Source organism: Lissotriton helveticus, chromosome 4_1 (assembly GCF_964261635.1).
Source record: "Lissotriton helveticus chromosome 4_1, aLisHel1.1, whole genome shotgun sequence".
NCBI lineage: Eukaryota > Metazoa > Chordata > Amphibia > Caudata > Salamandridae > Lissotriton > Lissotriton helveticus.
In genome coordinates this window covers 578,810,616-578,837,347 of record NC_136063.1, presented here as the reverse complement: position 1 = coordinate 578,837,347, position 26,732 = coordinate 578,810,616, and the positions used below count along the sequence as shown (strand labels likewise).

The window sequence follows — 26,732 nt, the reverse complement described above, 5'->3', positions numbered from 1 at the left end:
AGGAACCAAATACCATACCCACCCACATCCCTAGAATTACTGAAATTCAAAAGAAAGATCATGATGTTACAGCATTGCACTTTAGGGCCTTTCCAGTTGAGGACAATAGGCCCTCACGTTCTAGGGTAGTGTTTGTATTGAAGTAGTGTGTGATTGCAGAGCCGTAGGACCATTTGTTGTTATGTACTAAATTTCTCTACGTTTTGTCTTCCAAATTGAAGACAGTGTGCACATAAAAACACATTTTGGAAATGCACTATAAATCATTAGACATTATGGGTAATCCCTAAATCAGGGAGGCAGGAAGAATCCTTATTCCTAAACTCCGAGTTTTGGGCCTATTTCACAAAATGCTGAGCTTTCATTCATCCCTACTGTTTTATGTATTATACATTTATATTTAACCTTATCAATTGATGCAAGGTCGAAAAAAAAACCACTTGAAAAATAATAATATTTCACAGCTTGGTTGATGGCTGCGGGTATGACCTATATTTGGACAACTGACAACCTCTATATATATCTCTGTGACGAGAAGAGTGTAACAGACATAACGGTATAATATTTGTTTAGATCAACCCTCAAAGTAAAACGTTTCAGATTAAACCACTGTCTTCTATTTCAAATTTCCCTTTCTACCGTTCATTATTTTTATTCCAAATATTAGATTCTTTGCGAAAGTCAAGCACGATCTAACCAAACGACTCCTTGTTGAATTCAGAATTCTGCTTACTTTTTATAAATATATAGCTTTCCGGGTTTATCCACCGGTTTCATACTTTTGTTCCCCATAAACTATAAGTAGGCAAAAAACAGGAAATTATTGACCTCCAATTCCAAAATTGCAAGAACTGTAGTAGACATTTTTTTTACAACTCTGTTTCTGAAAGCAGGGAAGAACGTTATCTTAGTACAGCAAATCTTTTTTTGTCCTGCAAGGGTTCTTTCCTGGATTCCTCCAGGCATCTGTGGAAGGGTAGGTTCCCCTATTTCCCTAGGTGCCAGCTAATCAAGTTCCAAATATTGTAGCGAACACTCGGAGGTAGAAAAGAAATCTGTTTATTTTAGACAGCATTAAAGTTAGCAGGGCACTTTGGGTGAGAAAACGTAGTGTGAACGACGCAAAGCTTACCAATTTGGACTCCACCCCCCAAAGTATCTACTTTTCAGAAATGTTTATGTAAAGAAGACCAGGGTACCAACTAGTGCAGCTGCATATCACACATAAAGTCAACGTAGACAGCACACCTGGTTTGGTGGGTAATAATTTGTATGATGAGAAGTGTGGGAATGCTGAATAGTATATTTCTTATAGGCAAGTAACGTGAAACTCAGAACAAAGACACAATTCCCCTAGTGCTGTACACATCAATTCTCCCTATTTCTTTATTGCATTTTGATTTCGTCTTGATTACGTGATACAAGGTATATAACAAGTCAGACCCTTACCATTATGTGCGACGTGCTTCATCAATGGATCCTCTACTTTACCACTGGGGAACTTCCTTTTGTTGTATTGTATGGCAAATGTTGAGTAAACAGCTGCCACTAGCATGGAGTGATTACAGGCTGACATTTATGTGTCACTGAAGAGGTATGTTTTTGAATATTTTGTGTGTCACTGAAGAGGTATGTTTTTGATTATTGCCTATGTGAGAAGAGTTGGGTGCAGTAATGTATGTGTCATTTTCTACTTTCCCCATCTACCTGAACACGAGATACCCATAGTAACGAGCCTAGGCTAAGCTTTGACTATCTTTTCATGCCTTTGCCTTGCAGTAAGACCTGACTAAAATTGTGGTGTTTGGCAGGTGCACTTTCTTTAGGTTTAAATCATTTGATAATCAGTTTAAATATTTAACATCTTACTTTCTCTAATAAGTATTAAACCTCTTCCCTATCAAAAAATCATTCTAGTCAGAAAAAAGTCAACAACCCTTGTAAATCCACAAATCTTTGCTAACACCTAAATTGCCTTAAGAGGAGCTGTCTTTCTTGTGCCTTTTACGTGCTCACTGTGCCTGGAAGGAGTCCTCTTCTGAGGTGAAATGAGGTCCAGATCGTCACTGGCAAAAATCGAGTTTCCATTTGTCAAAATCTAAGCACTCCACTGTGTGGTAAAAATCTGGGGGTTGTCCCAGGGCGGCTCTGTGACCAAGTCCTCGAATACTGTAACACAGTGAGCATAATTACATTAAAAAACTGAGGGAGAAATTGTGGGGCAGTACTACTCATGCATTTCCTAAAATGCCCTAAGTTCTCTACAGAAACATTTGCAGAAAAGACAGTCAAATGATGCAGAACACTACCAAGCAGGCCATAAGAATAAGGATTGCATACCCATCTGCCTGAGTCAGTACGAACACAATGCCTAAAATATAGTCATTAAAAAATAGTTATGGAATAGGATAATTATTTGGCTAAAACCTTGTTGTACCATTGTTTAAGTTCAGATGCTATAATTTCAAAGGTAGCCTAAGCAAGCTAAAATATGGGCTATGGAAGATATGTATTCATGGACGCCCATTTGAAGTTGCATAGTAACTCGTGTACTTACTATTGTACTTCAGACACCCTTCCAGAATTTCAACATAGTGTGCTAAGAAGTAAAGCAAGTGGACAGCAAGGGCCTAGCTCAGATATGCATTGGTGACAGTAGCATGGTCTCCCACCTCCTTCCTTGTCGAGCAGAAACTCTGCTTTCGGTCGAATCGTATTCTCTGCTGTAGGAATGCGTTTAGCAAAGTGTCAATTTCACAGCCTGGCAACGTCCTCCACAACTCGTAAAAATGCCACCACGCTTGCTACAAGAAGTTGACTAGTCACCCCGTTTGTTTGGCAGCTTAGAAAGCATACGTTCTTTGTTATCAAACTGGCAGTGAAGGCTCTTGCTTGTACTGGAGTGAGGCTGATTATAATGATCAACTCAACGTCAAGAAAAGATATTGGTCTTCCAGTGGTAGTTTGATAACAAAGAACGTATGCTTTCTAAGCTGCCAAAAAAAAGGGGGATACTAGTCAACTTCTTGTAGCAAGCGTGGTGGCATTTTTACGAGTAACATTATGTACTTGAAGCAAATGGTCAGCATTATTAACTTCAACAATGTTGTTTTATAACCAAGTATACAGTTTCCCCTTTGTAGTTCATATATTCAGGTGCTCATTTTTCAAATTATATGTGCATGGCAGATAGTATTGTTTAATATTGGTTTCCTTGCAGGTTGATAATTCAGTATGCTTGTTTCCGAATTATCAGATAGCTTGGTTTGCAGGCATGTAATGTTTGCCATGCTAATATTTCAAAAATCGTTTTTTTAAATATTTAACAATGTATCACATAATTTATTTCCGCAGTCATTGATCTATGTATCCAAACAGTCAATAATATCTCACAGAAACATAAGTAGGTGAAATTGCATTAAGGCTCATACATTGACTGTAGGTTTGATAACGTTCAACAAGCTTAAAGGAGTGTTTAAGCTGTTTATAGACAGGTGAGGCAAAGAGGAATCTTTGCTTCAAGGGAGAAGAGAGCTGGGAGGCTGCACAGACAAAAGTTCTAAACAACTTATCCTTGTCGAAGGCCAAAGGCAGCCACATCAAGCTGCAAGCCTAGCCTAATAGCCTCTTTTTGGGGACATCATAGCTGTTCAACACGGAGAGAGAAGAGAGAGACAAAGAAGAGAGAAGAGAGATGAGAAAGAAATATGCTGTCTTTATATGGGACAGTAACTCCATTCTTACGCCAAGGTATGCTGGTCAAAGGCAATGCAAAAACTCACACAGGCTCCTCTTGTGCTAAGATTGGTTAGAGACAAGGACAAGATGTTGGAGAACAGATGCAGGTAAGCTCAAAAATACTGTTGCAATTTTTTTCTAATATTCTGTTTATTAGTTGCAATTGTTGCAACTATTCTGTTGTGTTTATAATCACACCTATTCACATTATGCATTAAAGTTGGATTTTGATTTTAATAAAAGTCCTAAAAGTACATTCTTAGGGGCCGATTCTGATGTCGGACGGACCACAGTCACTCAAAGTAATTGGTGGCAATCGGTAAAGTGGGCTGATACACCATCCATGATGTAGTGGACAGGAGTAAAATGTGAATGACAAATAGATCAAAGGCTGAAGCCTGCTGACCAAGTGTCCCTTAATGCATAAATACCATGTCTGAATTTAATGGAAAATCAATAGTCTGGTGAGACAGCTAGAGCTTTATCAATGGCCAGATATAAAAATCATTGGCAAAGCCAATATGTTTAGCCTATGGAAAATCTATTGGCTTGACCATTGTGTTTGAGCCATGCTGTACACCAGATGGTTTCTGTTCAGCATGGTTAAAAGTTGGTGGCGTAGAGGAGAGTGGTGTGGACTGGAGTGGAGTGGGGAGAAGTGGAGTGGCCATGGGTGGAGTGTTGTAGAAAAGCATGTTGTGTTGTGCAGGGTCATAGAGTGTCAGGGAGTAGAGTGTCGGGGAGTGGAGTGTTGGGGAGTGGAGGGTCGTAGAGTGGAGCAGAGTGTCATGGAGTGGAATGGAGTATGACTGATGTGGTAGCACACTGCCATAACAGACAACACATTTTCAATTGAAATTACTATTTACACATACTTTTACTGCTATAAAATATACAGCGCGCAAACGATGTGTGGAAATGGCACCACCTAATGTACTGATTTGTTTTGATTGTATTAACATATTTGTTTCCACCATCGTTCAGAATAACAAAGAATTTGCTTCATTTGTGCTTTCCTAGTTCTGATATATTCTGAAATATTCGCATAGTTCAGTTATAGACAGTAAATGTTGGTTTGTGCTAGAAAAAAACCTTTACTTTCCCACCTCCAGTATCCAGCAAGATTGTCACACAGATCTTCTCACTTTGAAGTCAGCGAAACAAAAGTAAACACCAAGCTCCCTTGGAAGATAGAGCCTGCCATCAGACCTCTATCTTTGAATGCACAGCAAATGTGACAAGAACAAAATGTAAAGGCCTGTTTACAAAAAGCGAGCACTCATGGAAGAATACAGAAGACAGACTATGCTCCATGGGGGGGGGGGGACAAGCTGGTTAGCCTAAATCATATAAAGCCAGCAAATAGAAAGCAAGCACATGCGAGTTACAAACCTCAAAGCCAATGGTAAGCATTAATCAAAAAGCATTTCCAGGTAAGCTTTGTGAATGTACCCAAGAAGTCTCTAAACAACCAGACAGCTGTCTGGTAGTCCCCAACCTAAGAAAATGACCCAAAGGCAAATTATTCCAGGATACATAGTACACGTTTGATGCAGGAAAAACGTACCAAGATTAAGTTAGATTACAAAATTAAAATTTTAAACCCTTGAAGGCAATTAAGAAATTGCACTTATCCCAACTGGGAGGAAAAAGTAAAAATATAATTTATCTCAGTTGAAAAGAATTCGATTTTTTAGAGGAGAAACAAGCTACTATAAATTTAAAGTGGTCAGCAGGGTCTACCATCCTTAGTGAGGAGAAGAATTCACTGATTGGCAGCAAGTACTATGGGTTTAATTGAGTGTGTGAACGATAAAAGGACAGCATTGTATATAGAAAAGAATAGAAAGAAGACAAGGCCATAAAAAGTATCCTTGTCATTAGGTAGGGATGAAATGAATTCCTCAGGTGAAGGTTTTTCAAAGCGTCGGTCATGATCTTAGAGAGATGAAATAGACAACAAAATAGTCACATAAAACATTAGTATAACAATCTGTACATCTTTGCAAATACGGTGTGTGTGTGTGTGTGTGCATGTGTGTGATGATATATATATATCATCAAACAAAAGGAAGCTGCACGAGATCAAGACCTTGCGTCTAAACGTGTTGATGCTTGTGGTGTGAATACATTTTGTTAACTAGGATATCCTGGAGTGCAGCATCCTTTTGTTTGATGATCTTGACCACAGGCCTGATTCCATCCGTTTTGCCGGCATCGGCTGTGAGCACTTTGGGAGCTAGAATAGATATAGATAAGATGTAGATACAGTACTTGAAATGGGAAGATAGAAGAACACGTACTCATTTCTGAAAAGTGCCGGTACTAGCCCATTTAAAGTATATATATATATATATATTTATATATATATATATTTTGAGTCAGAAATCCTTCGCTTTTTCGGCGGAAAAAAAACACGAACACCGTTATCTCCAGGTAGCCTTTTAATTTTTCAGAATAAGGCGATCTTTACTATATATATTTATTTTGTATTGTGTAGTTATAATTTGGACCTAGTTACCATAGAAAAAGCATTTTTGGGTTTGCTAATAACTTGCGCTGTTTGACGAATGTTCACAAATATTTCCCTCCAAAAAAGTTAATTCACCTCAGCTTTGTCCAGGAAAGTTTAGGGGTACTCAGCTAAGGAGGCACCGAGACAAAATGGGATACTCAAAACACAATTTCCCCATGCAATTTCCATAGGGATTTTTGGACAGCGCTACAGACCCAGCGGCTGAATCAAATTACACCAAATTTGCCAGAAAGCGTACATTTTGTGATTTGGTGTAAATCTGGAAAAATAGTTTTTGAGAAATTAAGGTTCAAAACTTATGTATATCTGGATGGTTGGGTTCACAGTACTCTCAGGAGTGTCCCATTAGCACGCAACTTTAAATAATAGAGCAATGTGATTGGCCTAGAGGGTCTCTTTTCCCGTCAGCTTCCTTGCTACCGAGAGTCGCACTGGAACTCGCACACTGACTGCCTGGCTGCAACATGAGGAGAAAGGTCCCTGTGTCCTGAATTCTTTTTTTTTTTTTTTTTAAAGGGAGAAGGGTACGGGTACCCTGATTCACTGGACTTAGTGGGGAGGTGTCAGGGGACACGTCGGGCCAATTACATTTTTGGGTTGCTGTGATCCTGCGGGACAATTGTAGAAGTTAGTAGGGCTCCCCTGTTTCAGCAAGAGTCCCGCAGGAGTGCAGGGCCTCGCAGACTCAGTTGAGAGTCCCGCTAGATAGGGAAATAATTTATTTGTTTCAGAAAAGTGGAAGGCATGAGTGTCCGTGGGGGAATGACCGCATTCGAGCGTTTGGCCATGTGGCTAGCCCACGCCATGTACAGCCAAAGGTCATGCTTAGTGGGAGTGAGGGGAGGCATAGTTATGTATGGTAATAACATATTACTTTAAGTTGGAAAACTAGAAATTCAGTGGGAAAAAAAACTAAGGTGAAAGTGACGTTATAGTTTGGTACAGTAATAATATGTTACTTTGCATTAAAAACTCAGAAATTCACATAAAAAAACTAAGGCTAAAGTGATTGTTTTAGGTATAGTAGTATTATCTTACTTTGCATCAAAAAAACTCAGACATTCTTTGAAAGAAAACAAAGGTTAAAGTCACATTATAGTTAGGTAAAAATGTCAGTTAAAACAGAAAGTTTTAAACTACAACAACCACTGAAATTCACCATTTATAGTTATTTCACGTAACTGTAACTTGCACCCTCACCATGCACTGCTTATGACCTCACATATTACATCAATCATGACATGTTCTAAGACATCATTGATAGCATCACTGATGACGTATGAAATGACACCAATAAAACAACACTGCACATGGCGGGGTGCAAGTAATAGTTACTGGAAATAACTTTAAACTGGTGAATGTCAGTGTTTTTTTATTTTATAGTTTAAAATGTTTAGTTTAACATTTTCACCTAACTATAACGTCACTTTAACCTTTGTTTTTTCAGTGAATATATATATATATATATATATATATATATATATATATATATATATATATATATATATATATATATATCCACCTATAAGTGTGTATAAAAAATAAAGTGTAATTTTTTCATTAGGCTGGCAACTAACATTTAATTTATGATAAATGTGGTCACAACACAAAACTGCTTCAGATGTCGGCTATAAACAATCTGTACCTGAGTGTCGCTAGATGAGACAGACAACCGGTCATCGTGAAGTGATGGTGTGTATGTCATAGATATGGGGGTTCCTGGGATTCCATTAGCATGCACATTTTCACCATCGCTGCCATCCTCTAAAGTGTTTATGGTACATTCAACACTTCCACTTATGGCAGCGGCATCTTCTAAATCTAAAAGTAAAAACAGCATTATAAGGAAACATTAGTAATGAAAAGAGAAAAGAGACCAGCAAATAATACAATCGAGAAAGATTACTGAAAAAAGAAATTACATGCAATATTTTTGTTCGTATAGATGCTAGATTTACCGAAATATTGAACTGCTAACTGAATGACATTATTATAATTGTGTATTTACCTGCAGCAAAACAAATTGCACTTTCCTGACCTATATTCTGGTGTAATAGATATTCATGACATGTTCTACTAATTCAGGAGATAAATGGACTATAAGGTGGACTAATCTCTTTGAGCTACAAGCTGTTTCAGCCTTGGGAAATTCAGAATTGGAGGTTTCAGCTACTATCATCCACATGTCCTTTAAGTATTCCCACAATGGCTTGAGTATTATTCTGTAACAAATGTGAAGTCTACAAATAATCGAGCCACAATTCTTTTCATCTTCAATACTTGAAATATATAATCCATTTGGTCAAGTGAATAAAGCAGAGCAACGCAAATTGACTGCAGGAACTTGTTGTATAATGTTTTCTTCATTCTTGTGGAATACAAAAAGTGAAATAATAAATGAAGAAATTTAAAAAGGTTACCTAATACTCGAAGTTTTAGATTCACTAATGCATTTACCGGAGTATAAATTTGTGCTACATTCACATATGATGGCATTAAAACCTAAAAGGAAAAACAAGAAAACTACTTTTTGGGGCTAGCCCAAACCAAGATCCAATTCTACAAGATGAAGTAGTGTCAAATATGCTAGCATATATGCACTTATAGGTCCAGTCTATGCAATCTTCAAATCTTCTCCACCAGGTCGGTCTCCTAGCAATGCTTAACCTAACTAATCTCTCAAAACAGACCGAACCGTTTAGAACCCTGATGACCATGGAAAGGAATAATCACAAGATACCAGTGAAAGACGCCCATGCACAATAGGGGAAGATCCTGGCAGGGTATAGAAATCATACACCGTCCACAATGTTTGGATACACCTATAGCCTGTGGTGGAGAACGTAGCTGTAGCTCACCAAAACACCCCCCTTACACCATTGAATCTATGGCAATTACCATATGTGAAATAACATTCAGAGGGGAAAAAGGAAACCCTTGCCTGACAACCTTATCCCAGATGAACACTGTAAGAGGACTCCAACTATTTTGGACAGTGGTGCGTGCAACAAAGGATACACAAAAAAGGTGGATTCTATTTCAGGAGCTACTGCAGGACTAGAAAATGATGTTCAAGAACTTTGAGACAACACTGCATTTCAGGTTTCGGATGATGGATCACAATGGACACTGTAAAAGGACAGACTCTGCACTAGCCGACTGCTTTAGCAATGTGAACACAGATTTCAGCATATGCACAAGGAATCTTTTCCAAAAACTTTTTTTTATTAGGAGTAACACAACAAGGAGGATATTCTTAAACCCCCACCAATCATAACATACGTCAGTAAAGTGCTAAAGCAACACACTATTCAAATATGTGGTACAATACAAACATTTCAGGGAATATCCTCCCTGAAATCTATGTAATATACCCCATAAACTGCAACCAGTGGGACAGGGTCTTTTTCATGTATAGGATACCAGGGCCATCAGAACTGACAACAAATCCCACTTTTTTGCTTTGATAACTATTCAATTAGTTGAGCTCATAGTTGTATACTTGAGCATGCATTCAGAGTAGCTCTCAAACAACAGTTCGGATGGGAAGTGTGAAAAAAAGGAGAACACCAAGTGAAGAGCTAATTTTCTCATCACTTGGTTCACAAAGGTTTCAGTCACATTCTCCTCCTCAGTGACTAACCACTAAGAATCTAGACAGCAATCTGGTCTCCAAAGAAAGTGTATTAAGCCATTAGAGATGTCAGGATGCAAGTATAAGACCATCAGGGCATGCGCTTATGAAAACCTAGCTCTTTAGCCAGTAGCTTTATTTGGGGCACCAAGTCATCTATATTTGTATCTTTTCAGCTGCTGTTTTATGCTTAGCCTGAAGAAGCTATCATACGTGTTCTAAACAACTAAATATTAACATTACATAACTGTCACCCAGTGTCAGACCTTTCATCATGGCCCTAGAACTCACCTCCTGAGTGAATGGATGTTTCAATTGTACGGAGCATTTTTTAGTCTACCAGGGAGACCCACCAAAAACTTGTATCTTGTGGTACCCGAAGAGCCTTTTTAACTAATTTGAAATGTAGAATTCAACTGTGAAGAGTAAACATACTACTTCGAGATTTTTTTTATTTAAGGTAAGCCCTTGTAAGTTCCCTTCCTCGATGTTCTAATTATTTTGGGGACACAATCAGTTGCGTATCTTTATTATCTTATCTTTATTATTACAAATTCCACTTTGGGGTTAAACTAAGCAAACAAATTAGGCTTTTTCATTTAAAGATTAGAGGACCCACTTGACTGACAGGTTATACACCCTTCCAGGGGTTTTACATTTAAGTCCATTTTCACACTTTCACTGACCCTAACAATAATATATCAGATGAATGCAAATGATGACTTTTCATATTTTTATATACAAAAACAAGGCATTAAACGAATTGTATTTAGCTTGGTTTTGTAGAACAAAGAAAGAGGAAATATGTGCATTAACAAGTATGCAAACCTACACTAAGGTATAGATTATCAATTGTTATCTTTCCAGTCCAATTAAGCTATTTTAGTAAGTTTTGCACCCTTTAACCTAGAGGCATTCGAAATTACAGTTGGTGGCAATATCATGTGCTTGTATGGCCCCAAAATGCTTTCCAGAAAAACGTCTGTGTCTGTATTGTCCAGGGCTCCCTGGAACGCTAAATACAGTTCAGGTTTGTATGGCCCTGTCCCAGTTATTCTAAATCCACAAATCAGTGTAAAACTATCACAGGGCTGAAAAGGTGGCCTATGAAATTGCTATTGTTCTGATGCTGCAGCAATGCAATGGACCAGTCTTTCAACCAATAATAGGGCCCATACCCAATTGCTGCTGGCAGCCCATCAGAACTGTGGCTCCCATGCAGCTATTAAGCTGTGGCGCCCTGAGAAATATCACCTGTCATTTACAGAGACAGATCCACCAAAAAAAGACAGATTTTTCTTGGAATCGCTTCTACTAACCGCAGTCTGAAAAAATTGCCATGCTCTAGTCTTTATACACTGCAATTACAGTATACTATTAACACTGAGTAGGGTCACAATTCATGTAGTGAGTCTGCAAACAAAGCAAAACCATAAGAGAGAGGGACACAACTAGCCTGGAATGTTAAAACAGAGTGTTTGTAAACAAATATCAAAAATATATAGCAAGAGGAGGAGCTTGGCGGGCATCCGAGATGGCCGCGTGAGCACAGCGCTCCCCGGACCCCCGCCACTCCCGGCATGATATCCTGAACTTATCCTGACTTTTTACGAGGATTTGTATAGAGGACGCTGGGCTGATTGCCCTGGACTTTTTGGAATTCGATTTGGACCCGGGGTTCCGGAGTTACGTCTGTTCGAACTTTCGGGGTCCACTCTCGAGGTACGCCCGGGACTGGGTGAGGCTCAGTGGCCTTCTTGAAGTTGAACAACAACGGCAGGGGGATTCGACCTGTGGGTCCCCCTCTTAAGTTTCGGTTTCGTTTCTGCCTCAGACTGAGACATCTGGCAGAGGAGCCTGGCCTGGGCTGCAGTCGGGGCACGGAACGGCTGTCGGGCCTTTGGCTAGCTTATTCTCCTATCTGTTGGCCCTTCTACTAGTGGTGCCCTAGCTGCGGTTCTTTGGTCCCGAGGCCCTACTTTCCTGTGGCCACTCCATCCTGCCTGGTTAATTACCTGGTGACGCAGTTCTGATATGGCGGGCAGAGGGGACCGAGAGACTCGGAAGACCAAGACGCCCCTGCGTGGGGGCCCGGTCCAGTCTAACGTGATGGACCGCTACACCCATTCCAAGGGGTCCCCCGGAGCCGCCCTGCCCGGAGCCAGTAATGCTGATCTCACTGTGGACGCATCAACGGAGCCTTCTTTGCAGGACATCATGGGCGCCATTTCTGCTATGAAGGAGTCGATAGGCCAACAGTATGAAGCTTTGGCCCACAAAATCGACACCGTGGCCATCGAGGTCAACTTGATTCGTGCTGACCTGTCGAAAACCAATGAGAAGGTGAAGTCACTGGATCTTAAGTCATCCAGTCTCACGGAGGACGTCTCGGAGATACAGACGGAGGTCGGCAACCTTCGCAGGGTGAACGACTTCATGACCCGGCGCTTGGAGGACTTTGAGAACAGGGCACGTCGCTGTAATGTACGAGTGGTCGGAGTTCCGAAGAATCCAGAACCTCACTCTGTTGATCTCCTTGTTGAGGATTTGATCCAGAACCACCTCTCTCCGTCTGGTCTGACGAAGTTTTTCGCTGTGGAACGTGCCCATCGTGTTCCGGGGGGCAAGGGTAAACCAGGTGCCCCGCCGAGGCCTATTGTTGCGAAACTCTTCCATTATAGGGATCGGGACGCTATCCTGCAAGCATCGCGTGTGAAGGGCCCGGTGGCCTTTGAGAACGCCACTGTGAACTTCTATCCGGACTTTTCTCAACAGGTCCAGAGACAGCGTATGGGCTTCCGTGATGTTAAGAAACGTCTCCGAGACATGGGGCTTCGCTACGCCATGCTTTTTCCGACCAGGCTGCGCGTTGAGTACAACGACCGAACCTTCTTCTTTGATCGGCCTGATTCTGTAAATGACTGGATGGACTCTCTGCCTGATCGATCTCCTGAGACTGAGTCCGCCGCCCACCCGGGTGGTGCTGAGGGTGGTGTGGAGAGCTGAACAATCCGCCTGCGCATGGGCCCTCGACTAGAGTAAACTCTTCAGGGATTTGATGCCTCAGTGCCTCTGCTGTTTGTGTATTCTCCTCATTATCTGTCTTACTCGGGGTGGCGGGTGGGCCGGAGCCTTTCCTCCTCCGGGGTTCTGTTCCTGGGCGACAGGCACACTGCATGTTGGGGTGGCTATTTAGCATTTTGCAGGGGTGCAGGGTGGGGGGTGTTTTCTTGATTGTTGGGGGGTGGGTGGTTGGGATGTTTGATGTTTTTGTGTTATGTTTTCAAGGCGAATCAATCTGGCTTCTGCTCCTTTTTATGTCATGCTCATTGCGGGGGGGTTTCGGGGTTGCTGTGTGGGATGGGGGGTAGCGGGTTGAGGCTTGTTTCGTGGAATTTTAATGGTCTGGGAGATCGCATTAAGCGGAGTGTGGTGTTAAAATGTCTACGCCGTTTATCTCCCGATATTGTTTTCTTGCAAGAAACTCATTTGGTGGGCAATACTTGTCGTGCGATGAATAGCTGGGGGTATCGCCTTGCTGCACATTCGGGGTTTACCACGGGTTCCAGGGGGGTGGGTATCCTTGTTCGGGCTTCCCTCCCCCTAGCTATTGATGATGTGATCCTTGATGATCGGGGGCGTTATGCTGTCCTCGTGGGTCGCTATGAAGGTCGTACCCTCTCCTTGTTTACTGTTTATGTGCCCCCCGGCCTACAGACTTCTACCTTTGCCGATTTGGGCCGTGTGTTGTTGGACCTTCCTGATAGTACTCTTTTTCTTGCAGGCGATTTTAATTCTGTGATCTCCGGTCTGCAAGATCGCTACCCCCCCTAGGGATACTCCTTTAGCCCAACAGTGGTTAGGTGGGTTTTTGGATACGTTTGGTTTGGTGGATTGCTGGAGGCTCCTGCATCCTACCCAGCTTCAATACACTTTCCATTCGGGGGCCCACGGGAGTCTGTCTAGACTGGATTATTTCCTGATGCCCGCGGCGCAGACGCCGGCGGTGCGTGAGATCAGACACCTCCCCCGGGGCATCTCCGATCATTCTCCGCTCTGGCTTTGTTTTGAGTTGGGGGTGGAGGCGGTGGGCCGAGTGGCTCCAATTAACCCCTGGTATATTGCCTCCCCTGAGACCCGGAACCTTTTGACTAAGTCTTTAGATGCCTACTTTTTGGACAACGAGGGGTCGGTTTCCTCGGCGGTATCCCTGTGGGAGGCCTTTAAAACAGTGATTCGTGGGCAGGCCCTTTCTCTAATTGCTGAATCCAAGAAGGCTAGGAATCGGGAGGTGGTGGACCTTGAGATAGAGATTGCTGAGAGGGAGGCCGACTTAGAGTCTGAGATCACCTCTGATAAACTCCACGCCCTGGGTCTGAAACAATATGCTTATAAATCCTTGGTCACGGATGCGGCTAGACTGATGTTCCGGGAACAGCAGGGTCGTCTGTATGATGTGGGGGACAAAGCGGGTAAATTGTTGGCATGGTTGGATAAGAAAGAGAGAGCGAATCGTGTGGTGCCTGTGATTCAGTCGTCGAATGGTGTCGGAGTGACAGACCCGGTTGGAATAGTTGAATGTTTTGCTGAGTATTTTCGTGTGGTGTATAGCCCCTGTGTCTGGACGAGATGTGGCTGACTCTCGCCTTTTGTTGCGCGATATAGCTTTGCCCAGTGTTTCCGATCTGGACCGTGTCTCGTTGGAGTCCCCTTTTACTACGGATGAAATAGCGACTGCCATTCGTACGCTCCGTTCGGGCAAGGCATTGGGCCCGAATGGGTTGCCAATTGAGCTGTACAAGCTACGCCCTGACAAGGTGGCGCCCTATCTTCGTGCCATGTTTTTGGAGTCCCGGGAACGGGGTATTCTCCCGTATGACCAGCGTCTTGCCACGATAGTCGTTATTCTCAAGGACGGGAAACCGCGGGACCTCTGTTCGTCTTATAGGCCCATTTCCCTGTTAAATGTTGAGCCTAAGGTCCTGGCTAAGCTCCTGGCAACCCGCCTGCTGACGGTCATTAGCGACTTGGTTCATCCGGATCAGTCCGGATTTATCCCGCATCGCAACACGGCTATTAACCTACGTCGTCTTCACGGCGCTGTTGCGAGGGCGGGGCTTCTGACGGAGCCGGCCATTTTGGCCTCGTTAGACGCCTCGATGGCTTTTGACACGGTTGAGTGGCCCTATCTTTGGGCAGCACTCGAAAAATTTGGTTTTGGACCTGAATTTATTGGATGGGTGAAGTTGTTGTATGTGGAACCCTTAGCGCAAGTGGTGGTGAATGGTAGAGTTTCTGTCCCCTTTAGCCTTGGTAGAGGGACCCGTCAGGGTTGCCCCCTGTCTCCATTGCTTTTCGCGCTGGCCTTAGAACCGTTAGCTGCGTGGCTTCGATGGGAACCCTCCCTCAAAGGGATCCGTTGGTCACCGGACTTTGAAGACCGCGTCTCTCTTTACGCGGACGACATTCTTCTTTATTTGACATCCCCGCGTAAATCTTTGAACGTCTTATTTGATGTTCTTACTTCGTTCGGTGCTAACTCGGGCCTTGTTATTAATTGGGCTAAGTCCTGTGTGTATGTTTTGCCCTCTTTGCCGGCCAGATTCCCTATCCAGGTGGTACAGTCTGGCTTCAAGTATTTAGGGATTTTTATTACCCGGGATTCCTCCCTCCGGTTTGAGCGTAATCTCCTCCCCCCGCTTCTTAGATTGCGACTGGATGTGGCCCGTTGGCGTAAGCTGCCCCTGTCTCCTCTGGGTAGGGCTGCTCTCTTTAAAATGATGTCTTTGCCGCGGTTCCTCTACGCCCGTCAGAATTCTTTCGACGATGTTCCTGCTACTTATTTCAGAGAAATCGAGAGTCTGCAAAGACAATTGATTTGGGATGGGCGTCCACGTATAGCCCTTGCGAAACTTACTATCCCTTGGTACGACGGGGGCATGGCACTCCCCGATATCAAGAGGTACTACTGGGCAGCCCAGCTATCGGCCATTAACCATGCGATGTACTCGTCAGGTCGCGATCCGGCGTTTGAGATGGATAAGCTCCAGTTGCCGGGAGGGGACTTTAATAGAGCGCTATACTCCAGATCGGCCGGGCGCCATCTTGTGGGCCCGACCAAGGCAGCGGTCAACGTGTGGCGCGCAGCGAATGTGAGTTTGGGATGGGAGAATCGGCTGACGCTGGCGACTCCGCTTTATGCTTCTGAACGTTTGGGATGTCTCTGGTCTTCTAAGGGCTTTGACCGCTGGGATGTGATCGGGATTTGTAAAGTGGGTGACGTTTGTGTGAATGGTCGCGTGAAATCATTCCAGGCCCTTAAGGCGGAATACGACTTGAGTGATAGAGAGTTTTTCCGGTATCTGCAAGTCCGACATGCCTTGGCCTCGGTTCTGACTCCTGATGTGGCCCTGCCCGAGTCTTCCCCCCTTGAAGATCGTATATTAGATGGACACTTGCCCGACAGCACCATCTCTCTCATCTACAAGAAGCTGATTCATAATCGCGCTGATTTGTTGGTCCGACTCCGAGAAATGTGGGTAGGTGATGGCTTGGAACTAGATGACGAGGACTGGCAGTCGGCACTCTCCTCCCCGAAGGAGGTCGCCATTCCCGCCCGTCTTCGTTTGGTGCAGCTTAAGATCCTCCACCGGGTGTATGTGACTGGTCCGCGTCTGGTCGTGATGGGTTTTTCCCCGGATGGCTTGTGTAAGCGTGGCTGTGGGATGAGCGCTACCTTTATGCACATACTTTGGGAGTGTCCTGTGGTGGCAGCTTATTGGGTGGATGTGCTTGCGTTGATGACTGAGGTGACTGGTGTTGACCTGCGGCCTGAGGCCCGTCGCTGTCTGCTGAATGTGTGGGAACCCTCCGATTACTCTGTGGCCCAGACTAGATGGGCGACCCTGGGTTACATGGTCGCGAAGCGTGACATTGCGCAACTCTGGGGCGCATCCCGACCTCCTGATGTTTCAGTATGGGAGGACAACATGGACTGGTCCATGTTCCGTGAGAAGACAGTCTACATGGCTAGGGGCAGGCCGGGGGCGTGGACGAAAATTTGGGGTCAATGGAATGCGTACCGTGGAGAAATTTGTACCCCTCCCTTGGTTGCCACCTCCGATGTTACCCTGTCTCCTTAGGCTGACGTTCCCGAAATTTTTCGCTCTGTTCTAGGATTTTTCTGTCCTCCCTGCTTCCCCCCCCCTCACGGCCTTCCCGACTCTCATTGATGTATTTTTGTTCTCCTGTTTCGTGACCTCCCCCTCTGCTGTTTGGGCTGACTTGATTATTGCACTCGCCTTATGTTTGTGTTGAGTATTTTCATGTTTTATATAGAAAATTGCTGTATCCTGTTCTATGTCTGTAGCAATTTCGTTCTAGCCCGTGTGGTTGTGGGCCCATCTATGTCATTTTACGTGATTGCTCAATAAAAGTTTTTAACCAAAAAAAAAAAATATATATATATATATATATAGCAAGAAAGGGATCCTGTTTAACTTTGAATGGCGTTTGAAGACTTTTCAAGGGACCTGCATCTACAAATAGTCGATATGGACCCTTCTATAATTTAACATTGCCTTAGGGTAAATACTTTCTACAGGTTTGTATTATTTGGATGGGATATTACTCACATTAACTAATTTTGATAAGATCCCTTAAAACTGAGAAATCAGTAGGTCCTGGTGGTCTTGCAGCCAATTTGGGCTATATACACACAGATGATGGAACTCTAAGACTCCGCCCCATGAAATTCTTAACAAACAGGTGCTTTAGTTAATTTAGACAATATAATGTATGCCAAATTCCGATCAACGAAATTTGACTACTTTATAATCACTTAGTTCATGAGGTTAACAAGTTTTATTATTTTTTATGAAGGAGTGTTGCTAACAAAACTGCTCACTCCAGAAAAGTATTTAGCTGGAAATTGATAGCCCTCAATAAAGCTGTTGATCCCATCTCGTAGGAAGAGCTGTGGAAAGCTTTAAAATTCCTGAAAATCGGGGAACAATAGATTGAAATTACCCAACTAAGATGCAGTAATCCAATATCTTGAATCTATAGCTCCCCTGTGTACAGACAGGATTTTGTCAAAAGAGTAACCCAAGTAGGTTGTTAGCTTTTGCTACATAAACTTGTGTTAGCTATGGCGCACCTGACTCATGCAATCAATATCATAATAATTAGGAAACCAAATGGTATTGTAGGAAAAAATATGTCTTGTACTGTATGCAGGCAATTGCCTTATTTACTAAAGAAATAGGAATTTAGAGAAGTAAAAATCTTGAAAGCTGGACCAAGATTTGGTCAAGGGACTGGATTAGTAATTACAAGAAGTAAAAAACAAATATATTCACTCTCCAACAACTTAATAAAGATGCAACAATGATCTACAATTTTTATTCACTAAAGACCTGGTTACGTGGGTATATTTTAAAGGCCTAATTTAGTAGACATAGGTCACATTAACTATACTGAACTAATAACTAGAACCAAATTCAAATTGGATGTGTGTTTGAAACTAAAGAGTCACTTATACCAGTTTGCCAATTTTTGAGCAACCATCTGTATCACGCTTTCATAAAAAGATTACACTATGTGATGACAAACTTTCTTAAAATATCGGATACCGGAATGAAAGCAACAATTGTGAATCTCCTTGACCCCTTACACTGCAGTTCTGTTCTTATATACCTTCAGACACATAACTTAATATTTTCCTCCATGTTAGAGTAAATAAATAGTTCTGGACACGGTCTTAGTTCTTTTCAAATATAGAAACACACTCCCTCCGGTAGATAACTCCTTAAAGAAACTTCCAATACCCTAAAGCCCAAAATTCTTCAAAAAGAAATTAAACAAATTAGCATAGCCAATTTTAATGATATTTGTCTAAATTCAAGAGCTCAGCCTCACTCCAATTTGCCAGCTCTTTCAAACCAAATCAACATCCCAAAGATATGAATACCGTGGACCAGGAGGTATCTGAAGCGTACACTCCTTTATCAACCTTTTTTACTACATTGTATTGACCAACAGGTAAATTGTTCACTAACTCATGCCCTGCCGAAATTGCTGACCTGTTTAAATTCACTGAACTATAGGAACTACCATCTAAAAATATCTGTCACAAAATTGACCACACTTACCACAGATGCTGAAATGGGATCCAGATCCCTCTCAAAACAGCAATGTACCCATCTCTTCCATGCCAATTTGTGAGCCTTTGTTGTACCTGGGGCCTACGAATCCTTAATAAGCTTTGTTGCCTCTGATGATCACCCTGACACCTGCCAAACTCTCCTGTAATCATACATCCCTTTAATTTGCAATTAACGCTGAGGCACCAGTTCGTGACACTCCCCCAAAGGATTCACTAACAGTTTTGAATATCCTGGTAGAAGCACTGGATCATCTATCAACAAATCCATGACATCTGGATACCACATCTGGGATGGGCAAAAAGTTGCGGCCAGCACGAATTCGGACTAATCTCTCCTCATCTTTACCACTACTCTCCAATTCATAAGAAATGGTAGTTAAATAGTAGTTAATTGTTTGCTCTTCCCCAATGCTGCAGGAACGCATCTACCTCCAGGTCTGACTTACAACTGTAAAACTGCTGAATTTGAGCATTTAATCTCCTACAACCCATTTTTATAAAATACGATATTAGGGACAGGGGCAAGCCATTAAATTATGTATTGACAAGAGATTTCTTGATGTGACGTGTGCGATGGAGCCATTTCTGTTGTCTGTCTATACCTTTTTACAGTTAATCTGAGACAAATCCATTAACCTGGGCGGAGTTCTTCTTTGATCTTATTCTTATGTTTTAGAGTATATATATTTTATTTGCTGGATGAGTTGTGTTTTTACTGTATTTTATATCTGTAATTTATATCAAGTGTTTGTGCTGTATTTTAATCATATATTGTGTCTCAAGAATTTGTTTAAAAGACTTAAGTCTGAATAAAGATATGATTTCACTGCTACTTACTACTAATTGAGCATTTAATCTCTCGAACAAATCCATCATGAATGGACCCCATCTGTTCTCCAAAGCCTTTAACATTTCCCCGTTTAACATCCAATCGTTGGAATCCCTCAGATTCCAACATGCCACTGTATTGCTCAACCCTGGAATGTAGCCTGCACCATGAAATTCTGGCTTAGACAAAAATGCCCAAAACTTTTGCTGAGTCTGCTAATGCCTTCGATCTTGGACCTCCTAACCTGTTCACACATCTTACCGCAGACACATTGTCCATCTTTAACAATACACAACATCTTGCATGGTCCTTGACAATACTCCTTAGAATAAATGATACTGCTAACAACTCTAGGTAGATGATATTTATATATTTTCTCCTCTAAAGACCACTTTCTCCCTGTTGCTATTGAACCACATCTCGCCCCCCCCACCATCCTTGAAGACTGACATCTGATTCTATTACCATGTCGGGAGCCTCGCCAAAAATAGCTTTCTCATTTCAGGCCTCTAGATATTTTATTCACCACTCTAATTCTGCTTTCGTATCCACATCTCAATCAATCCATCAGAATTTATAAAGAGCTGCAAATCACTCGTGGGGGTGTTAAGGCACTGGAGTTGCTAGCTGCTACAAGGTGATCAGTTAATTCAAACATCTATCTGAACCTTCTGGGAATACCTCATCCCTCTGATAAGATACTTTACCTTCAACCTTTGCCATGCTCGATAATGTAAAGGGCTGGGAAATTGCCTGAATTGACGCTGATAACAAACCCAAAATTCTCGCTATCTGCCAAAACGAAACCAAGCTGCCCTCCAACATTCTCCTGATCTCTCTGCAAATTTTCTTCATCTTTTCCGCTGGCAACTTGAACACATATTCCAATGTCAAAATCTGAGAGCCTAAAAATACCACCTCCCGATTTGACTACAAACAGGATTTCTTCCTGTTCACAATGAAACAGACTTTCGAATAGGTCCATCTGCTCTTGCACCAGTTTCTCGCTCTCTGCCATGATAAGAGTGTTGTCCAGGTAAATTACCAAGTGGACAACTCTCGACCTCAGCCAAGCCATAATTGGTCTTATCGCTTTTGTGAAACACCATGGAGCTGACGGCAACCCAAATGGGAGGCAACTGAACCTCCACATCACTCCTTCTCACTGAAACCTCAGAAAATAATTTCCTATGCTCCTGACATACATGCATCTTTTAAATCCAGACTCGTCAGTCAATCTCCTTTCCTTAAAAGGTCCCTCAGTAAATGTATATCTTGAAATAATTGTATTGCACTCAATTGTTCAATTCTTTCAAATGTATCACTTGTATCATTCTCTTCTGCTTTTCCTTTACGAATCATATATTACTGACAAACCCGCCTGAATCCCTCAGAGATCTCTCTATAGCTCCCTTCCTTAAAAGCTCCTTCACTTTATGACCTACCAATTTTGTTTGATGTTTTTTAAACTGTAAAGCCCTCTGCCTACTTACTTGTACTGGTACTCTTACAATGTATATATGATAAACCCGAACCGTTTCTAAAGCCCATGGGTTTGTTGTAATTTTCGTTCATCTTTTTAAAAAGTGGGCGAGTCTGCCACCTATCTTTATTGGGGTACACAGAGGGTCTCTTTCCAGACATACCTTGTTGCTCTCTAGCCTTTGTGTCATCCTTAGATCTTCCTCTCTGCATTTGAGGATAAAATCCTACAGACTAAAATGTGGAGGGTCTATAACAGTGCGAAAAGGAAGCTCACATGTTTCCAAATCCTCAGTCAGGAAATTGACCTCGCAATCTCTGGGCCCTCCAAAAACTTTCCTAATATAGTACGTTTAGAATGGAATTAAAAGTCCCAACATATCTTGCCTTTCTTTTACGAATTCTTCTCCAGAGAGCATAAAGTTGGCCTCTTGCCTTGACTCTCTACTTGCCAGTGCAGACAGTTTTTGATCTATTTTCATAAGGATGCTTTTACTCCGTTCTACACATAGGGCTGCATTGAAATTACCCAACAAGTAAACTGCCCTCTGCACCCATTGGCGCAACTCCGGGACAGTAATATTTGTTTCCTTTAAATATGCTTCGTCACACATTAAATATCTATGTTAAGGGCGCAAGCCCTGATGACCTTTTAAGCCCTTATGTGTCCCTTTTCTAGGGTCACACCCCGATTTGTTTAAAAATGCCACCATGTTGGGGGTCCAGTTCTGAAGTGTAAGCAACATCATTTGCTAATGATGGTCTTAGGCATTCAGATAGTAACTGATTCCTTACTTCTTTAGGCATTTCACACAAAACTCAGCATATTTCACCACATGATCTGCCAGAATCTACCGTGGGGACAAAGGATGCTGGATCATGTGAGGGTCAAACAGAAAATCACCCCAAGGATCCTTCACATGTTTAATGGAATCTTTAATATCCAACAGTCTCCTCTGCCTCTCTTGGTTTGCCTCATCTTGAGAAATGCCCTCCAAATCTGAGACACAACTTATCTCCACGTCATCACTACTAGCTAACTTGTCACAAGTCACCGTTGTGAACCTTTGTGTGACCTTTATAGCCTTATCCTCCAACTCCAAATGAGTTTCCCATTTATTTTTTTCCTGAGGACCATCATGTACTTTCAATGTAGGGTCTCTTTCCCTATTACCAACTAAATGTTTCCTTTTTTGGGTGCCCTTACAATAGGGTGACCAGATCTTGAGAACCAAACACCAGGACATTTTGCAAAAATAGGAGGACTACAATTTTACATCAATGGAGCGGTGCAGAATGACAGCTGTTATCAACATAGAAACACAGAAGAGGCACTAAGAAAGAAAAAATGTTGTTTCTAAAACCAGTATCCTACCTATTAATTAAATTGCTTACTTATAATAGCTGCTTAACAGCCCTGTTTTTGAACACCCAAAAAGTGCCTCTCAATGGTTTCAGTCAACCCCCTCTAAAAACTGGGACATGAGCCAAAATTGTCGAAATATGCTGGGGCAGCTGGTAAAAACCCGGGACTGTCCCAGCAAATCGGGGACGCCTGGTCACCCTACCTTACTACCCTCATTTGACCCACTTCCTTTGACATCAACCTCCTCCACTGACCAAAGTTCCTCATCCTCAGTTCTTTTTCTTTTTCCTCCCAAAGCCAGTAATACCTTTCCCACACAATCATCTAACTTTTTACCTAATTGACTTGCCAATTCTGTAACTTTTTGGATTCGATTTGGATTGGATTTGAGACTTGTTAAGCGCTCGATTACCGAAGGTGTTTTGGCGCTAATGTCCAGCTGATGAAAAGAAAACCACGATTGCTTTGTTAATGTATGATTTCTTCTATTTATTGAATAGCCATGTTTTTAGCTGTTCCCTAAATTTGAGTAGTGATTTGCAGTTTTTTAGTTGTAGCGGCAGAAAGTTCCATATTCTTGTTGCCCCTAATATGAAACTCCTGCCTCCCCAACGGACCTGCCTGTGTCTGGGAGTGCTCAGTAAAAGTGCCTGGGAGGATCTCAAGTTTCCTGCAGGGGTGTATTTTTTTAGTAGGGTTCTCAAATAGAGGGGACCTAATCTCTGTCCTGCTTTGAATGCTAGACACTGGGACTTGAACGCTATCCTCTTGTCCACAGAGAGCCAGTGGAGTTCCTTCAGCCGATGTGACACTGATTGATGTTTTGGTATATTGAGGATCAATCTTACGGCTGCGTTCTGCATCCTCTAGAGCTTAGTCAGCAGCTGGGATTGTATGGCGACATATAAGGCAATGCCGTAATCGAGTCGTGAAAGGACCAAAGCTGTGACGACTGTTTTCAAAGAATCGGGCGGAATAAAACGCTGAATTGTTTTGATCATTTTGAGGATGCCCCAAAAGGTTGATGTGAGTTTGTTAATTTGGTGCTCAAAGGTTAATCTGTCATCAAATATTACCCCTAAGTTCTTAGCTTTTTTTACTGGTTCAGGACAATCTCCCATTTCACTGGGCCACCATCTGGGAGACCAGAAGGAGGTCTTTGCACCCAGAAGGAGGACTTCCATTTTTTGCCCGTTCAGTTTTAAGCAGTTGTTTTGCATCCACCTATTGATGTTCGTCATGCAGGCATTAAAGCGGTCAGCAGTTTCATCGATGTTATCTGAGACGGAGACCACTATTTGTGTGTCATCGGCGTATGATATGGCCGAGAAACCTCCTTGTCTGATGATCTCTGCCAGTGGGGTCACATAGATGTTAAAAGTGTGGGACTCAGGGAGGAGCCCTGAGGTACCCCACATGGCAGGTCAAAAGATTTGGAGGTGGATCCTTCCAGTTGGACTACAAATGTCCTATTGCTCAGGTATGACTGCATAAGGCGGATAGAGGTGTCATAGAATCCTAGATTCGGTCTGCTAAGATTTCGTGGCTTATGGTATCGAAGTTCGTTCAAACTTTTCTCTATAACTATACTCTTTTCCATTCTAACCTAAAAAAACTGCGAAATACACAGCCAATCTTAATTTGCCTTACTAAAACAACAAATTCCAGGGTCCTATTTCCTCACTACCGCTCCGACTGCCTCTGATGTGGTGATTCCACAGACTGAAAAACGTTCTAAAATGTTCTCAAAATATGCCTGCCGAATTTCTCTGCATATTTATGGTTATTAAACCAAAGCTAAATTGCTGCCAGCTTCATTACGATGCATACGGAGAGCTGAACAGTCCAAATTCTGTCCTGCAGGTGCTAGTCACAGCACACCCCATCAGCTGTACCGAGCAGATGCCCATTCGGCAAATCTGCTCATCCTTAGCACAAACAACAGTAAGTCCTCCTTTGCAGCATGATGCCCGCGCTTGAGATTTCCAGCACGCATCCTCTTTATTTTACTGCGTGCGCTGATCGCGAAGCATTTTTTATTCAAAGAATCAAATGTTACCGTATCACATTACACATTACCACGTTGTTCATAAATATGTAAACTTGCACGGTAAGAGCCAAAGCTAAATTTCCTGAATGCTTCTCCTACTATATAATTTCTAATTTGAGGTGATAATAAATGCTTACATTACTAAATTGCCCGAACGATATCTATTTAAAATACCTTAACCAAACAAAATCTTTGGTTTCTCTTTTAATCTCATTTTTTTTATTAAAAGCAGTATGAAATATATCAAATTCTTAACATTTATAAATTAAGATTAAAATTCAAACAGAGTACTTCTGTCTGTGCGTAAGCAGCAACAAAGAAGGAAGATGGCTTCCGTGGTTATGGATTTTGTACTTAAATGAAATGTTGTTAAGATTCCTATTTTAATGTAAAGTTCTAGTTGCTGCTGTGTGGGCGGCAATAAAGAGGTATGCATAATATATTAGCCTCTGTGCCGTGCCATAAAATTCACATTATACAGATCTTCAACATCAACTCCAAGACTCGGCTGGATAGCCTTACAGGCATTAAATACATTCCTTACTTAGCAAGGGACAAAATTCATCTAACCCCGATGTCTGAGTATTTTCTTTACATGAACCACAACAAAGACAATGCTATCAGGAGAAGGCCCCGTTCCTGTCTCACCCCATTTTCGGTGGGAGGATAGGCAGGAAAAATTAGAGCAGCCTAGAAGGTGTGCCTATCTCTGCCAACCCCACCCCTCAGGTGGGGGAGCAAGGTGAAGCCCACACTACAGTGCACACCATCTTGCAGATGGCAGGCAGTCTCCAATCAGGATAAAGGATTGTGCCCACTACCCCAAATGGGGAGAGCACACCAAGGGTGTAGTCACACTAAGGTCAGTAGCCCCTAAAATGCCCCTTAAATATAATATTTAGAGGACAGTCCTGAACCCAGAAGGCAGATTTGCGCAACCTACGAAGAAGGACTAAAGAAGACGCATAACAGAGGCGACTGCAGAGAAGAACTGACTTGGACTCAGCCCTACTGGCCCGCCTACAGTTTCCATAGATACTGCGCCAAAAGTCGCCTTGTCCTGCAGCCAGTGACCTCCAGAACCCCTGGGAGGACTGACTGCCTTCAAAGAAGACCGGATCTTCTATAAACAGCAGCTCTGTTCAAAAGAATTTCAAACAAAGACTCCGAGTCTGCTGAACACAAAGAAACTAAACACCTGAATCCACCACTGCCCCCTTCGCCTACGGCCTGAGTCCGAGTGGCCCACCGGTCACAGCGAGGCCCCCCAGCACTCCAGAGTCCAAGTCCACCAATGGTTTGTAGTGCTTGTAATTTTTTACAATAGGACACACCTAAATCCTGCACTCACAAGAGGAGGCAAATGCACTACTGCACCTTTAAACAACACACGTTTAACAGCACTCCCAAAAGACGAGGCTATAAAACAAAACCCAGCACTCTCCTAAGGCAGGCACAAACACAAATTCAGATGCATTTAAAGTGACACACTCACGTTTATTAATTCAATATTTTAGAAAGGAAGGAAACCTATATCAGTTCATGCAGTCTCCCAAATACCAAGTGAATCAAGTGTAAAACCAGAATAAAATGCGGCATTTATACATGTAGCAAAGAAACTTAGAAATGATATACATAAAGTAAGGAACATCTCAGCGCTCGATCATGCAACATCCTTGCCAACTCAAGCTGGAGGAACCCTTCGCCAGCCCAGGAAGGAATTTGATAGGGACCCAAATTCCGTCTGTTTTGCAGCAGTACGTCTACTCTGTGATTGAGCTCCTACAGGCCCTTCCGAAGACTTCCAGCTTTAATACCTTTACTCAACGTGAGGCGAAGGTTCTAAAAACCTCGCCCTCTTCTGTTGGAAAAAAACGAGCTGACTGTACTGGTCAGTGACAAGGTCAAGACAGAAGCTGGCCAGGCTCCTG

General features: G+C 42.5%; 1 protein-coding gene across 1 annotated transcript in view; it reads right to left on the bottom strand.

Annotated features, from left to right (window-relative positions):
• The window catches only part of ARFGEF1 (ARF guanine nucleotide exchange factor 1), a 972,411-nt gene that overhangs the window by 630,107 nt on the left and 315,572 nt on the right, over positions 1-26,732 (bottom strand). The window contains exon 8 of the mRNA XM_078687191.1: positions 7,920-8,095. Within this exon, the coding sequence (XP_078543317.1) occupies positions 7,920-8,095 (176 nt within the window). The remainder of the gene's footprint in view (positions 1-7,919; positions 8,096-26,732) is intronic.